General features: G+C 39.2%; 1 protein-coding gene across 2 annotated transcripts; it reads right to left on the bottom strand.

Moving 5' to 3' along the window:
• Positions 1-2,770: 2,770 nt before the first annotated feature.
• On the bottom strand, positions 2,771-8,481 carry nr2f2 (nuclear receptor subfamily 2, group F, member 2). 2 transcript variants are annotated; one of them, XM_053318615.1, is made up of 3 exons: positions 7,286-8,481; positions 5,736-6,281; positions 2,771-3,702 (listed from the first exon to the last, which is right to left on the bottom strand). In XM_053318615.1, exons 1-3 carry the CDS (start codon positions 7,734-7,736, stop codon positions 3,428-3,430), a joined length of 1,272 nt encoding a protein of 423 aa, XP_053174590.1. In that variant the 5' UTR covers positions 7,737-8,481; the 3' UTR covers positions 2,771-3,427. The 2 variants fall into 2 exon arrangements, with proteins under 2 accessions (XP_053174590.1, XP_053174591.1); XM_053318616.1 differs by having other exon boundaries at positions 5,736-6,263.
• Between the last annotated feature and the right edge of the window lie 9,753 nt (positions 8,482-18,234).

Genomic DNA, 18,234 nt, shown 5'->3' with positions numbered 1-18,234 from the left:
GAAGCTGAGGATAAAAGACCATCAGCATCACATCACATCATCATAATCATCATTTTTATCAGTATCAACAGCAACAGAAACCACACACACACACACACACACACACACACACACACACACACACACACACACACACACACACACACACACACACACACACACACACACACACACACACACACACACACACACATCAGCAGCAGCAGCAGCAGCAGAAACCATGGTAAAGTTGGCTTGTATGACCATCCTGATTCCAGATTAAGCCTATAGGCTAATTCTATTTCAGGCCCAACTCTCAACTAAGCCAATACTACTAATAATTACTGATAGGCTAGTGGCATGCCCGTAAGTAATTGTCATTAAAAACCCATCACATCCACTTCTTGGATATTGACATGTTAATACATTTAAAAAATAAAAATAAATAAAATGCATCAGTAGTGTTTAGCAAGTATACAAAACACACCCAGCAAGAAATGTATTATCTATTTTTTTTAATAATGTAAGCTTCTCTATATTTTTTCAGTAGTATTTATGATTTATACTATATGAATTCTCCCCATTAATATTTATAGGAACGTCCAAAGGTGAAACTGCGTTCTGCAGACGAAGCTGAGCTGGGTATTTCCTCCACTATATGGTCCCTTTTCCGGGTGAGGGGGGTGAGGGGGGGTGTATATACTGTTATGAAATGTTATCTGTCGAGACAGGGCGTTGTATCCTATTTCTGAAGTATCAATCATTATTATCTTTAATAGTGAATTACTGATCGGCGTTTTTATCGAAATAAAAACATATCATAACCTTGTAGCAAAAAAGTGAAGCGAGCCTGTTGGGTGACTGATTAATTATTTTGTAATTCATTAATCACTCTCATAGGGCAAAAGGGCAACATCCTGCCACAGCAAATTGACTCCAGTACCCACCCCTCCGCCCCCTTCTCCACCACCACCACCACCACCACCCCCCTTCCCCTCCAGCCGACCGCACACCGCACCGCACGCACGCACGCACGCAAACAAACACACGCACATTCATGGACAAGTTCAAACAAGTGCGTTTGGGAAGTAAAAAAACAATGAAAAGCTCGTGATTTTCAAATTCATAAATTATAATTTAATACCAAGAACAAATTTACAGCAGAATGCTTGTTTACAATAAGCTAACACAAACAAACAAGAATTGTGTTCAACTATAAACTTTCACACACACTCACATATATCACTTGCAATTAATAATAATAATAATAATAATCATAATAATAATCATCATCATCATCATCATAAAAAAAGTATCTATACGTTATCAATACCCTGCAGTCATATATTTTTATATATTTATATAAAAACGTGGGTCAGTTTAAACTGTTCATAATTACAATCATGTATCATTCTCTGGTCCATATGTGGCTACGCACAGCCAAAGATCAGTGTTCAATCAGTGATCCCTTTTAATTCAACCACAACATGGTGTTTTTGTGTGTGTTGAAGAAAAGCCTCAAAACAAGGACAAAATTGCTAGCTTCCAAATACACACACACACACGCACACACACGTTTACGCACACACACGCGCGCGCACACGCTCATGCACACCACGGCACCTGTCAAAGACCAAAAGGAGCAATAACACTAAAGTTAAAATATCAACTCCTTTTCCAAACCTGCACACCCTGTTTAAGTCTGTAGCCTAATAATGAACGTTGTTTCTTTTCTTTTTTCTTTTTTTTTTGTTTCTTTAAATACAAGGGCTGATTACAGATTATATCTATACAGTCAAAAAAAAAAAGAGAGAGAGAAAACATTTACATTTATATATCAAAGGTAAAATAGGTTAGCGACCTGTGGCCATGCATTCACAGTCTAAATATACATGAAAAAGAAAACATTTTGTAGTAATATGTATATACATTAAAAACATAACTTTCAGTGCTACTAGCTAAGTCTGCCACTCAATTTGAAGACGTTGTATTACCGAAAAAAATGGCAACCACAGATTTTTCTTAATCACATATACTTTTGTATAAAGGAAAAACTCGTTGAATGAATTGACCTATATTTACAAGAATACTGCCTCTAATCCCGTGTTGTTCAAGTGAAACACACGACTGAAAACTTTTCAAATCTAATTGTGTTCCCCCCCAAAAGATGTTGCAGGCCTACTTTAACAACGTTTTGATAAGAAGCCACATCATGCTTGTCAGGCACTTAATGCTTGAAGTGAATAAAGGGTGACATTTCAGGGACGCTTTAATAATACTGCTATTAAACACTACTCTGGCTAGGCTTCAAAACTTTTATGACCCTTGACCTCTCCATCAAAAAATAAACAACTAGTCAGTTATGCTTTAAGTGCAGTTTGAGTGACTGCAAACGCCCGCAAAAGGCGCAAATTACGCATTTAGAGCAACTTGTGTTTAATATCTTTATAATAGTGCATCCAGGCAAATTGTTGGATTTTTCTAAAAAAAAAAAAAAGTTTTATCCAATTGGGGAACTGGTGCCAAATATTCAAAGAGGTGGTTGAAATTGTGTAAACTCTTGCGAGGGTCAAAACAAATCCCTATTTTTCTTAAAGAGAGTTTATGTGGCTCCCAGTCGAAAATAGTATTGGAAAACAAGTGGATCCTGTAACTTCATATTAATAAAGAGCAAATGTTTCCGCTGGGCCAAAAGTTGAAAATGAACACCCCCCCCCCCCCCCCTCCCAAAAAAAACAAAACAAAACAACAAGTCCCCTTTTCCTCCCCAGATGGTATTGGTCGTCCTAAGAATATAAGTGCGCTTGCAGCATTAAGCCTAGATTATAAGCCTATACTCCTATTGCTGTGGTTTTAATTCTTTTTAGAACTTTTTTTGTACATTATTTCACCTTCTTAAAATAAATCATTGTCTTAAAAAATAACACCAACTGTACTACAGAAATCACCGGTTTGGAACCAGAAAGGAGGAACAAAGAAAGTACAAAAACACAGCTATACATGGACACAGGACAAGTCATCTGAGAAAAGAAAATTCACGTTTCGTATTTTCCCTTTCTCCAGTTTTTTTTCTTTTTACCCAAATTATCATTTTAAATGCACTTAATACTTAAAATTTCCGTATGAGGATCAACAAAATCCCTTTTCCTTTTTTTTCTCATTTTCTTCTTTCATTAAAAAAAATGGATCGAAGCAGGTTGTTCTGCATGAACACTGGGAGCTTGTATCTGCCATTTTGAAAGTTCAGTGGATGTCTCAATTTTTTTTTTTTCGGAGTAGGGGGGAATTCACAGTCATTTACGTCAATGTCTTTCTTCATGAAAGCCAGCCCCGTGTAACAGCCGGTTGGTTTTTTATTCCTTCCACAAAAGCAGCTATAATCATTGTAGTCTCGCAGCCTCCCCCAACCCCTCAACCCCACCTTTTGTTTGTTCGTCTCCTTCTTGGTTTACTGAATTGACATGTAAGGCCAGTTAAAACTGCTCCCCGAAAGCAACATATCCCTGATGAGAGTTTCAATTGGGGTTTTACCTACCAATCGGACGAAAAATAACTGTTCTATGACCGAGGAAGAGACTGTGCGGAGGGAAGGCAAGCGGAGTAACAACTTCCCAAACCGTGTTGGCTGGTTGGGATACTGGCTCCGGACATATTCCTCCAGGGCGCACTGGGACTTCTCCTGCAAACTTTCCACATGGGCCACATCTGAGAGGCCACAAGCATCTGAGAGGGGGGAAAGCAAATAAACATTAATAAAGTGTAACCTAAAGTGTTCCTCTCACTAGGAGTTTTTTTTTCTCCTACTGTGGCTAAAACTGATAGCCTGTCAGAGTTTGAGAAAGCAATTATTTTTAGGAATTTATTCTTATCTAATTATATCTAAAAATTCGGATTATTCGTCTCAAGGCTTGTTTTCATAAATAACTGAGTGCACATATTTTCAATGTGTGTGAATCATTTAACTATAACTTGTAATAATAAAAAGAAATGTTGCGCTAGATGAATAATTGCCACATCACATGCAAAAAAAAAAAATATGTCTACGCTGTGATGGCAGCTGATGTTGCTTTAACAATAATATAATGTTTGTATAAAAATGATGATAAAATTAGAATTATAATTTTCTAAAGTCATGATGAAGATGAGAGTTTTGCTTCAGTGATATCTTCATTGGCTGTTTGTCGCTGTTATGAGTAGCTTATTTCTCTCTCGAAGCCACTTACAGGTAAACTAAATAATTAAGCATATTCATAGCTAAAGACTGTGTTTAAGATGGGCCCATCTCTCACAGCCAGAGGGAGAGCGAGGTGGAGAGGAGGGGGGGGAGGGAGAGAGAGGGAAAGACAGGGAGACCTGCTGACCTTTAGTGAGCAGAGATTTAGCTTGGAAAAAAAGGCCCCATAGCCTACGGAGATGCCGTCATACTATACCATCAGAGACGCATAATCACTATCTGTGCTGCTGCAATGTGGGCGGCAGCTGACTATGTGCCAAAAACGCTTGTACGCGCATTGGTTAAGTTTGTAAAGTTTATGCTTGACAACAACCAAACCACCAGCAAAGGCGTGTCATTCAAGCTACAACACACAGCTCATGTTCAAGCCTCCGGGACTCAGGTATGGAGAGGACAAATTAAGCCATAGTGGCCCTATCAGGGTTTAATAATAAAATGTAATGACCTGAAATATGTTTTTTTTTATTAACGAAAAGCCTAACAAGCCACCAGAAGAACAATGGCGGGCAGATAAAGCTGAGTAAAATACAAGGCTGATGGCTCGCAGGTATGATATAATTTCAAAGACATGCATCAATTCTACGGTGAAACCTTGTAAATCTCTTCCACATTTGTTTTATTTCCCCGCTTTAATGGTGTAGCTAATGTAACAAAATATCTGGGAAGTTTAGGTCATGACCTAGTTCTGGAGCAAGTCCAGAGACGCCTTGGATCCTACAAGGCGCAGAGAATATTTCTGCAAATAAAAATTAAAGCCGCCCCTCCTGTCACTGCTCAGTATCACACAATACTGCTCCATACTGACATATTTGCAATTACAGGCAGTGCATAGGCTCTACATGCTTTTTCTCGGACATGCCTGTCCCCCAAATGACAAGAGAGCGTTGAAACCTGCGCTTTGCTTTTACTGTGTGCAAATAGGACATTAGGCTTGTCTTTCTTTTTTTCTATTCCCCTCCCCCTTTAGAGCCTGACATCATTTATATCTGTCATTGCCTACAAACAAGACGTGGGGTATACACACATTGATAAATGCCGGGAGAAAAAAATCAAAGTGTAGCAATTAATCTGCAAGCTATTGGACTCTCCAAAAGTGTAGTAAAAGCTAGATTTCAGGATGCTTAAGGCTATTATCGTTATCAGTCTTGTTTAACTCGAGCTTATTTACTGTTTCCATCAGGCTGTATGATTTCCTCTGTTTTGCCTTCAATTAAATTAAAAAAAAATTCTTGCGTGGTCATGCCACAAATGTTCAGTTTAGCCCTGTGTGTGTGTCTGATAAATCAGCTGATTAATCAAATGGTTTTATAATTTAGTAGCCTAAGGCCTTTCTAAAAGCGCCTGACCATGAAGGCAACATACGTGAACATTTAGGCAGGATATTCATCTAAGACAAGCAACAACCTCTATAGCCAGTGCAGATATATTTAGGTCAGCGTTGATTTAGCTGATGTCAGTGTGCATGTTATAGTGACATTCACAGAGGCTGAACTTAGGAGTGTGTGCCAGTCTATTGTCTTACCTGTGGTGAAGAGCACAATTGCCTTTAAGCAGCTATATTCAGCAGAGTCAACGTGCAAAGCTTTGAGCTTTTCCACTTGTTCTTGGAAGATCCTAATGTGGTCCATAAAGGCCACCACTCTGTCCGCAGACATGGGGGAGGCGTGAAGGCCAGCCGCCGCCAGGAGAGGAGCCACATGCAGGGGCATGGAGCACTGCGCGGCGTTGAGCACAAATAACTCACTCCACGTCAACCTCAGCAGAGCCACCTGGTCGGTGATCTGAAGGTCTGGAAAGAAGGGAATATTCCTGGCCCACTCCACGGCACTGAAGAGCATCCTGGCTGCTAGTTCACAAATGTTCTCGATGCCCATGATGTTGTTGGGTTGCATGCATTGACTGCCATACCGGGACGTCGGGTAGGGCTCCGCTCTCAACAGGAGAGAGATATATCCGGATAAGTAGGAATGGCAGTGGAGTGGGTCTCCATTTGTCAAGGCGAACTGACCATGGTGTGGCTGTGTGGGTGGCACCCGTCCCCTTTGCACGGCTGCAGTAAAAAGAGAAACTACAGATATTGAAGCCTGAATTCTACAAATCTTCAAACAATCATTGTGAGCATGCTATATATTTTTTTTAAAGTGCAGAATCAAGGGTTTACACCATCAGAAAATATATGACACACAGCATGTTTGCTGTATCAAAACACACACACACACACACACACACACACACACACACACACACACACACACACACACACACACACACACACTGTAGCCTAAGCACACGAGTTTAAAAACAGACAGGTTGCACTGATAATAATGAAGCCTCGGTGTGACAAAGCATACAGAAACACCAGATATGGCTTTGAACACGTTTAACACAAGCCATGCATATGTCGAGCTTTAAAATTATGTTCTTTAGCAACAGCAACATGAGCTGGCTATGAAGGAACACAAAGAGGGCAAGGGAGACCTTGCATGTTTAACCCTTAACCTACTTAGCAATTCATCTCGTTTTACCATACATGCAGGCCCGTTTCCAAACCAATATTCAAATAAATTCTCGAGGTTATGTGAAGGCTTCGTATGCATAATTCACGCTGATGTCCAGTTTTAGATACAGTGGAGGAGGCAGGCAGCATAGATGTGGAGATGTAGCCTGAACACGCTCTCTCTCTCTCTTAATTCGACACTCGCCATAATAGCGCAGAAGGCTATATTGTATCATCTATTCAACACAGATGTATCTATACGCCCATAGCTTTGTCTACATATAAATTCGATAGCCTTAGCGTGGATTTGGGTCGGATCTTATTTGTGTATTGCTGAGCTATTAATGCGCTGTAGCTGGATAATAAAATGCAAAGGACGATCCGGCGAGCCCCGTCTCCACCACAGCAGAGAGCGGCTCCATGGCGTGCTCCAGCCTCACAGCCTTGGAGGGAACAGTCGGGAGGGAGAACAGGCAATATGAGGGGAGGGGGTCGACATAAGATGGTTTCATGTTGGAAATCCTATAAACGCACAAACACATACACATCAATAAGAAAACAAAAAGTCCCAATACCTTCCCGTCTCATGCCGACTTTGAGGCATTTTTTGAGGCGGCAGTACTGACACTGATTGCGGTGGTGTTGGTCGATTGGACAATTCCTGTTGGCACGGCATGTGTAAGTGAGGTTCCGCCGTACGCTCCGTTTGAAGAAGCTTTTGCACCCCTCGCAAGTAAACTGGCCATAGTGTTTGCCACTGGATTTATCCCCGCACACCACGCATTCAATGTGCTGTGGCTGTTTCTCTGACTGCTGCGTCGTCTGGTTCGTCGGCGTGGACTGTGTGTTGTTCGGGGGTCCTTGGACCGGAGTCTGAGGGGTCGGAGGGGCGACCTGAGAGGCTGTCAGATTCAACTGGCCTGGTTGAGGGGTGGGAAGAGATAGTCCTCCTTGGGTTTGCGAGGAAAGGGCGCCTTGGGTGTCAGCCACATCGTCCTGGGAGCCTCTCCACACTACCATTGCCATATCTATCAGTCAACGTAAAGAAACTTTTTGTCTGCCGTTTTGGTGTCGCGGTGAATAACGTCTCAAGGAAACGCGGTAAACTGTGATTAACAGCCGGACACACACAATGTCAAATCTAGCCTACGTTGAATCCACTCTGGATCTCCCGAAAACTGTCGATTTATTGCTGTTGGAGACGTTGCGAAGCACGTTTTCAAAACTGATGCGATGGCGAGCTGAGTCGCTGCCTTGCGCTTAAAGGCCAAGTCCAGGGGCGCTTACAGTCAGCCATCCAGTACACCCATCAATGGGGAAGGTGGGCTAAATATTCAAATAATCAGCCGAGGTAGCATGGACTAGTCAGTAAATGATGGAGCAGGTTGGTGAGACCGTGCCTGCAAGCAGCATAAAACAATTGGTCAGCACACTGTAGCAGCTACTATTAAGTTCCAGCACAAGTCTTGAAGAAAATCACCAACTGGGTAAAAAAAATAGCGTCTTCTTCCTTTAATTCTTGTGAGGTAGCGCCAGCAAGCGCGCAGCTGAAGCCAATGTTTTGAGAGCTTTGGAATATGAAGACAACTCTCCTCCAGAAAAGCGAAAGCACTAAAACAAAAAACAAAAAAAACAAAGATCACAACCTACAAACCTCCTCCGTGCGCTGAAAAATAATAGGAAAAAGGAGTAGAGAATCAAAGTGATCAAATATGTTAAAAAGGCGGAGGTTAGGAAGTGATTTGCGATTGGTAGGAGCCGGGCTGGCAGAATGCTTTCTCTCTGATCAGCTCACTGAGCTCTCTATATAGTGAACTTTGACACGACTGCTGCAACTTAGCACACGTTACCATGGAGATCAGCTGCCATATAAGGAAGGAGAGTGTGTTTGACTGGTCAGAGCTCAGGGACCTCCCCCTCAACCTCATTGGCTAGTCGGCACTTGTGCTACTTGGTACCTTGCCAGAGCCAGCATGGAGGTCGAGAGGGCCGCTTGGTCCTAAAAGGAGACGTATTTTCGGTATGAAGAATCATTTCTAGTCACTCGGATTGCCCAGACTATAGGTTTTACTCACATGCATACCCGGTAAAAACCTTAGCAAATTCATGAAAAAGGAAAAATCTTAATTCAGCCTCATATCGCTTTACAGTATTCTAACAAGCTAAAATATCCCAAATATATATATATTTTTTAATCCTGAGACACACTCGCGCCTTTTCGACATGATATGTGCTCATTTCAATAAAAGTGTCCATCTATTGTGCCATTATGTTGATCCTTTAGGTCCACTGATATGTATAGAGTAAAAAAAACACACACAAAAGAAGACAAAAGGGGGAAAAAAGGCACTGACTGTATGCTGCTGTAAATGAGGATTGTTAATATTGTAGGATAATAGTAAATAAAACTACATGTGCACACTTTTTGGTCTGTTCATATACACTAAATAAAGTAGACACCAGGTAAGCAAGGCAATCATAAAGCTTTTACTGTGAATTTCTACATTTTACGACATGTTTTTGTAAATTCCCGGGATTAGTTTCGGCTAATTTATCTGTTAGTGCTTCTAATGACACCAGGTGCATTCATCACAATCCACACCTCTTTTAAAAATATTATGATAGGCTACTGACATCGTCTGGACACCCGCTGCAGCCTGTTAATCCCCCCGGTCACAAATATCCCCAATCAGGCAGGTCAGAAAGGCCAAATGTGAGTCTTAAAAGTCAGAGCTTTGAGTGCATGGTCAAAAACGTGAAATGACTATGGCTTTAAACAGGGACTACATTTAAAAATGTAATTTGAGGTCAAAGGCTACGGCCCCTCACATTAAAAGTAAGGATGCCACTCCCTGATAAACAACACTATAAACGCTGTTTGTGGTCATTTAGATGCTTTTTAATACCTGTCAGATGTTGCTCTATAATACATTTAATCGGAAGTTTATGATAATAACAAAGGTGGTGAAGGATGCAAATAAAACGGGGTCAGTGGTTGTTCAGAGTTCCCGTCTGTATAACATATATATATATTAGCTTGTATTTAAAGATATACTTTTACTATGCTTGAAGCTATCAAACTTATACTGCAGGTAGAACTTACACAGACAAACAGATGAACATAGCTTGAGCTGTGTGTTAGTGAGTAGCAGCAGCAGCAGCAGCATGCATGCATTGTTCAGGATGTATTACAGTATATGGGTGCCCCCTAGCGTATGAATTTCTCGCTTCAAATAAGATTCAATTTAGAGGAGCCATCCGACACGGAAACCGCTTCAGTCTTGTCTCTCGCATCGACCAAACTAACGAGCCCCATTTTAAACTGACGGCTGTTTGTTTAAATTCTGTTTTACATGACTTGGACGGCAAAGCTTTGAGAGTTGCCAAAGTTGGATTTACTTTTTGCCACTTCAGGCACTCCCAGCGGTGGTATTTAGACCAATTATGTCTTTATTCTAAAACAAATGAGCCGATCATATTTTGCCTGCATGACTATTTTGTCGGTTTTTTATTTACAGATCCCGAAATCACGGAGAGTCTGTAAATAAAATACTGTGCAAGGTCTCGACAAGGATCCAGCTTAGCTCCGAATGGTAAGTATACATTTTACAACCTTTATTAGGATAAATCAGCCAAGCAGCAATACTTTATTCCTCGGCTCTGAATTAAAGCCGATCTAAATGAAGCTTATCTGAAATATAAAGACGGGCTGTTGCAGACTGAGCCTATATAACGTTACTGATACGGAATTTCTACGGTGCGTACAGAAAACGGGCGACTCTGTCAGTCATTTACGCTTATTATACGAGTGTTCATTTATATGATGACCACAATAAGCTGTGCTACTTTGCAAATACTCATTCATAAAGTTATTTGCTAGTGATAGTGAGGCAGGAGGCTGTATTCTGATAGTAACAGACCTACCAAATGCATACGTTGCTGATTCGTCCACGGCGGGATGCATCTTCTCTCTTATTCAGAATATATTAAGTCTTCTCTCTTTTTCGAAACAATACTCAGATTGAAACTGGCAAAGCTTCCTCTTCAACAGACGGGATCAACCCCCCAAAAAAACAGCCACACGTTGTTTATTTAGGAAAACTGCAAATGTCTGATCATGCAAAAACTTTGGAGAGCCGAAACAAACAACTGATTCACGTCAATATGTTGCTGAGCGAGGAAATTTGGAATATAAACTGATGTGTCGTCCGAGCAGAGTATCATTTGACTGCCTCTGGAAATGATAAGTAGGCTTTACAGCAGCAGAGATCCTGTGCGCCTTTTTCTCTCCTACAGTAATATGGCCAAAACGCGTTTGCACGCCGCTGCTTTGTGTGGGCTACAGAGGAGAGAGGGAGGGGGTGAAGGCAGAACAGACACCTGTCTTTAAGTATGGCGAGCATGCATTATGAGACTCTGCATATTAGAAATTATATGAGGCTGACAGTAAAGACGCAACAAGAGCTGGGATTAGAGATGCAATTAAAAAATTACTAAATTTAATTTGTGCGTAAAACAAAATTAAAAAAAAAAAATCCTGCAAGCCTATAAAAACAAGTGTGGTTTATTATAATCATCATCATCATTATTATTATTCTGTAGTATTAATAATTATAATATATATTAATTGTATATATATTTCAAAAATAAAGATATAAGCAATTCAATGATCAATCATATGTGATGTTTTTTGCAGGCACACCTCTATCAATTATACTTCATGAAGACAAAAACTATAATACATTAAATGAGTACAGCCTTAATTAACCTCGCGTAAATCATATACTACTGCGTTGTAAAATAGAGCACCTTTCACACGTATAAACATTTTCCACACTAACACAACTGATTTGCTATTAACCCTCCCTCCAAAAAAACCCTTGTACTGCAGTTTTTATTTCTCGGGTTTAAAAGTTTCCTCTGTGTGATTAGTAGCTGTTCTCCCTTCCAGCAGAGGATAAAGCACTTTCTGCTCAGCAAGCCTGCATGCACACAACAATAGCGCAGCCCAACGGGACCAGTATCGATTAAGACGAGACAGAGGATGTCGCCTGCACTAAATATTTACTGATCACACGCAAATAGCTGGATCTTTAACGATTTCCCATGCCCTGGCTGGGAGAAAGGACTAAATCACTTTATTATTGTTAGTGAAACAAAGCACACGCTCTGGAACACAGGAGAGGAGATGTGCTGATTGGGATAAGTGCGGTTAAATTAATCGATAGTGAGTAGGTAATAGTTTGAGATTTACGGGCGTGCGAAGAAAAAGCTTCCACTCATGTATCAAGTTAAACTGACACGTGCAGTGGGATTGGAAATTCTCTTTATAAACCAAAATGCGCGCAGTGGTCAAAGCAGGGAAAAAGTCAACAGATTATGAACTCAAAGTAGGAGCGTTAATTCGGTTGACAATTTTCTTGCATGTAAATCTGAATTTTTAAACACGCTTTGAGATTGATAACCTAAAATAGAAGAGTATTATCTTATTAATATCAAAAGGACCCCCTCACGCCGTGAAGTCAAAACTGGGGGGAAAAAGTTGACTTTAATCTGTTCTGTGCTCACGCAGATAGAGAGAAACTGACCCGGAGGTCTCCAAGTTCCCGGCCTGATTAACCCTTCCAGACCCGCGCAGGAGCAAAGGTTAACCAGGCTAATCAACTTCAAGAGTCTGATTGAATTAGACGACTGTGGAATCAGGAGATAAACTAAACTGTCCCACTTACAAAAAAAATAAAGATACCAAGAAGAGACACGTTGGACACTGGACGCAATTTAAATGAACTTAAAATTAATCAGAAATATAAGGGTTCATTTCAGATAACAGAGGAGATGATTTAGGTTCAGGCAACAGGTCCAGCTGTTTTTAGTATCAAATTAAACATATGCAGCATAGTTTAATTGTTAAAATGTCTTTAATACCCACAATAGTTATTTCCTGCTTAATAAAGATCACTTGATTGATGGTGATTATGTCACATGTGTCACAGTGTTTTTATCTGCAACATTGTATAATATCAATAAGTACCTTATAAATAAATCTCTTTTCTCTTTATAGTATTGTTTCATTGTGATGTTGCTTATATGCAAAATGGAAAAAATAGACCAATTAGTCTGATGTCTGCTTGTACATTTGGCTTCAAATACATTTTCTGACAAAACATAATTAAAGTTTCAATAAATTACTTTAGACACAAGATAATCAGAGAGGAACACAGTAACATGAGAAAAATAGGAATAAAATAGGATATTTTATTTTAAAATAAAATGTTAAATGGTGTTGCTAAAAGATTTTATATTTACGTGGGCTACATAATTGTTACACTTTAAACTGAAATTATTATAAAAATACTGATAATGCATGCGTATTCTGTAATATATAGAGAGTTTCTTTTGATCTGACTGCGTTACAACAACTTATTCTTACTTTTGACCAAGGTAATCACATATCCACATATTATTTCTTGATAATGTGTAATTACTAGAAAATTGCATTTGATTATCACAATTCAAACCATCTTATGGTTCATGTGTGCATGGAAGCGATTTATCTATGTGCATGCACATGTTGACTACATATACAAGCATTTACATACAATGTGAGAAAAAGAGGTGTGTACAACATTAACCTTTTTTCTTTGAAAGTGTGCGTGTAAGCAGACAAACATGTTTTGGTGGAGACAGTTAATAAAGAGTTCATTCAGTGGTGTAGATCACTTTCTCTCTGTCTGTGTGCCCTAAGGGCCGCTATCTAAAAAGGCAATAGATCCCAGATAGCTTACTGTTCAATTTGCCAATGATAGATTATAGCGCCAATTTAAACAGATAGGGATCAATTTGTCTCAATGATCACTCTTTAGGCTGACTGCCAGCGTGCTCTTAATGTATTTGTAAATGCTGGTTGTTTGAATTCACAGCTGTTGGGTTTAAAGTGATCAAAACTGTAGAATGGAGAGAAATGAGCAGTGTAAATGATAAATGATGTGCTGTTTTGGCTGCTAAAGACAGCATAGATGGAGCATTAGTGATGATTTCTTCAGGCAGCAGTGCTGTAGCAGCAATGACCAGAAGGTCAGTGGTTTAACTCTGAGGACTCGCTGGGAAAGTCTGGGTAGGGGAATTGTGTGATAAGTGCTCTCTAACCCTCAGGAACTACTGCTGAAGTGCCCTTCGGCAAAGCAGCTTACACCCCAGCTGTCTCAGTGGAGCTGCACAGTGACCAGCAACACAAGATTGCGGTTGCACTGGGTACTTGTGAGATGTGTCTCTTGTGTGAGTGAGACCTGCCCTCCCCCCACTTTTTTTTTTTTTTTTTTTTAATGTACTCAGACAGTGAAAAAGTTTGAGAGAAGACACAAGAGAGAAAACTCTGGCAGCATTCAGTCCTGCAGACATGGTTCACATGTGGCCCCAAAGGCAGCAGACAGCGTATTGAATTACTGTAACTCAAGGTGTTACATGGTAGCAGTTTGAAGTTTGAACGGCTGTAGCAGAGGATTACTTGAGCTTCAGCTTTCTGATAACTTTAAATTGTTCAGCATGTCTTCTTAAATATCAGTTACAATCATCTCTTAGTAATAATGGTCCCTATATTTTCTATAGTGAACATCAATGTCTCATGATCATTAGATTTACCAGTTATATCAAATTGCTGCAGTCATGTCAAAGCGTTTCATGTCCAGTTTTAGATATCATACATGTATTGTGTATAAAGGTGAATAAAAGACTTAATAATCATAAAGCCCTGCTGCATCAACCCATTCATGCATGGTGGTAAAGCTAAAATATAACCATGTTTGTTTTATTTGAACTTCTTTAAGATTTTTTGACATTTTGGAAATAAATGGTTTTCATGTGAGAGTGAAGTACGAGCAGTGATGGGCTGACCAATAAAGTATTGCTGTTTATAATGAAGTAGTCAATAAAGTAGTGCTGTGTATAATTGCAACTTGCGGTGTTACGTCTGCTACATCTATGACCAATAAACTGTTGTGATAACGTACCTCAGCTGTGTTTTCTTGTGCTTAATGTATTCCACATACACATCAAGTGTTTTCAGTTCATGGTAATTTACTGTAAATGTTCTAATAAAGTCTGCTTTTTTCTTTTTTTCACTGGAGCTGTTGTTTCAATTCTAGGAGACATGTTGTTAAAGTCTCTAATGATAAGTTGGAAACAGTAGGAGTGTGACTCCATATGTGTTACCCAAAATAACTTTATTCTCTGTGGTTTATGCAGCATTTCGCTTCACTGATTCTGTAGGATATCTAAAGGCTCAAAATACACTCATCAGTGTTTCTGGAAGTTTATTAAAACCACATGGGCACTGTAAATCTCCTGACAGTCAGTCTTTAACTTCTCATTTATTGAAAATAAGATAATGACGTTCAACATTTCATTAAGATTAAGAGTATTTCTGTGGTGTAAATACTGAGGACTTGAAACACATTGAATACAGTGGAGTATTATCTTGAAATTTCATCAATTAAAGCAGAAAATGTGAGGAAATGTGCCTCAAGACTTACATTCAGCGGCACGACTGAGAAAAGTATGCGTCCGTTGAACAGCACGGTATCACTTTCTGAAATAAAAGAACAGCTTGAGTTTTAACGCTGAGATAAACAGTAAAATTCACTTCTATAGCTTCAAGCATGACGACTACAGGCTGAGAAATCAGTCAGGCTGAAATGTTTTATTATATCACAAAAAGACATTTTAAGATTATGAACAAAATCAGCAGCCCATGAATACTAACAATGTTAACTTCACCTTTACTTCCACAGGTACTGATTCCCCACTGCTGTACAAAAGCCAGTATTGCCACTTGAGGTTTTTTATTTATAGAAATCCACGTGATCAATAGTCCTTGTGAACTGATGGAGGGTAGAAAAGGTAAATGGAATATGAATGTGATTTGGTACATCAGACCTTCACCACAGCAATGACTCCAAGTGAAAAAAAGACAAGGTTTTCTCGGTGTGGAGACAACTTCAAGCAATTGAGAAACAGAATTCACATATTCACAGGACTTTAGTTACTTCATTGTCACAAGACGACACCATCATGTAGGACCTGCTTGTAGAGCTCACGACATGAGCCTATACTCTGTGGATGATGTCATCAGAGTCAAAGCATTGACTTTCTCCACTGACAATAAATTGAGACGAGGTTTGTGTATGTTTGCTAGTGCCCAGAGGTTAGAAAATCTCACATAAACACTACAGAGTAAACATTAAATGTATATAATGTTCCAGTTTATGACAATAGACCTGCTAATTGACTATCATGTCTATCAAGAATCATACCATGATATGATATCATTTTACTATTTATCTGAAGTCAGGTGACATTACTTTCTCTGTAAGCGTACACTTGCCCACTTTTCTACACACAGTCTCCGTAGCAGAATTCAAACACTATTTGAGACGAGAAGACCAATTTTAATTCATTAAGATTGTAAAAGCCATTCAACACTGTGACATTGTCAGTTAGTGAATATTTCCTATTTGGCAACAGAACAGCACTCAGCAAAGTGCAAAGAGCAAATAAGGAGTAAGTATTCTCTGCTGTACATTAGCAGGATGACTGTTTGTCTACAAATAAAGGTGTACTTCCTGTCTCACTGTTCCTGAGTCCACACTGTGTGTCTCTAATTCATAATCTGTCTGCTAACAGCCTGATGACATCACAGATTAGAGTAGTATGTTCATATCTAAAATCATTAAAAAGTAGGCATCATTAACTAGGCTCACTGGCAATATCTAACCAAATAAAAGCCCTGATGATGTTTGCTCTCCACATCCTTCTGTCAGATAAGCAACAAGGTGATATATATTTACCCAACAGTAATGATAAAGGTTTAAGACTGAATCAATAGAAATCATTTTCTTCAACAAGATACAGATAAATGATCAGATAATCTGATAAATTATTTTCATAATTTATCAGATTTTCATAGTAATTATTAGTCATTTGATAACTATCTCTGTATTTGTTTTCAGCATTTTTGCAGGTGCAAGGTGGAAGCTATAAAATACATAACTTGTTTCATATTCTAAGGCTACGTTGAGCCTTTCTACAATTGGTGTGTGTGTTTAACAGCATAAATACTGTTCTCTATGCAATGGCAATATTGTTTTAAAGAATTAAACAGCAATAAACTACTCACACAGTCTCATTGCACTAGGAAGATTAAGGGGTGTTTTGCACTAGTATATATTTTATGATGAGATGATATCACAATCTAGTCCAACAGGTACGGCTAAAAACTAAAACAAAGCAAAAAAAGGCGCACACAAAAAGACAGGGCGTTGACATGCAAGGTGATTGGAAATGTGGTGAAACCACAGTAAGCACTTGTGGTAGTGGGGAATCACATTCAGTTACATCTGTTTTTGGATCAATCAACAGGCGTAACAGAGCTGTAAACAGCAACAGCGGCTGTTGAGCGCTGTGTGTGCAGCCATAGCATCTGGCAGAGAGAAACTGGAAGAAATTAAACCAAACCAAGAACAAAAATCAACTTATTTGTAAAGTGTAAACACTAGCAAGGCAAGAGCAAATGGATGATTATCACTGTCTTTGTACTAAAAACAAATGTTATAAACTGATGTAATTTCCATGACAACAGCTGGCACAGGAGTATAGCCCTCGGGCAAAACCGTAAAACAAGAGGGTGTCCACACATGTCTTGTGCTGTGATGGCTGATAAGCCTCATCCGGCTTGCAAGGCAAAATGTCAGAATGAAAAGCAGAAGAAAAACAAACAAACAATACAAATGTATCTTAAAGGCAACAAGACGAACGTTAAATTACTAATTGAGAGAAGAAAAGGCTTGGAGCAGCGGGGACACTGAGGGGGCAGGTACATACTGTACTGTAGTGAGCAGTGGGTGGGTGTATTGTGACTAAAGTTGTCATGATATCCAACTGCAGCCATTTTCTCCTCATTTCATACATCACATAATATTTTCCAATTTCTGGCTCTAAATGATTTTCTGATTTTGTAAGGAAATCATTCATGTTTTTTTTAATTATTTTTTTTACCTTCATTATTAATGAGATACATGAAAAAAGTGTCCCTATTATTTTGTCCATTCAATGTAAATCAGGTTGGGTTACTCTTCAGTTTTTTAACATCTTAAACATGCTTGAAGTTCTTTTGAATTAACATATCATTAATTAATATTAACTTAAATATTGACTGAGTATTCACTAAGACATGCTCATGTATGATTATATTACATTTTAGAACTGTTGAGCTGCATAGGCACATAACGTTTGTGTGTATTTTTGGATACATTTGTATTTGATGTCACCTACTTGCATCACTAGAGTAGTCACAGTCACTAGAATACTGTGGCTTCAATACTCTGCAGTCTGATCACTTTTTAGTCACAGAGCCATTAAGTACAATAGTTAAGGTATAATCTTTTACACAGCTTATTTCAGAAGAGGATTTATAGCTTTTCAGATCATTAGACTGCTTTAGAGTGTTACTAGTACCAACTTCTGGCTCCTT

The sequence above is a fragment of the Scomber japonicus genome, chromosome 5, assembly GCF_027409825.1.
Source record: "Scomber japonicus isolate fScoJap1 chromosome 5, fScoJap1.pri, whole genome shotgun sequence".
NCBI lineage: Eukaryota > Metazoa > Chordata > Actinopteri > Scombriformes > Scombridae > Scomber > Scomber japonicus.
The sequence above is the reverse complement of the archived record's forward strand: the minus strand, read 5'-3'. Positions and strand labels throughout refer to the sequence as shown.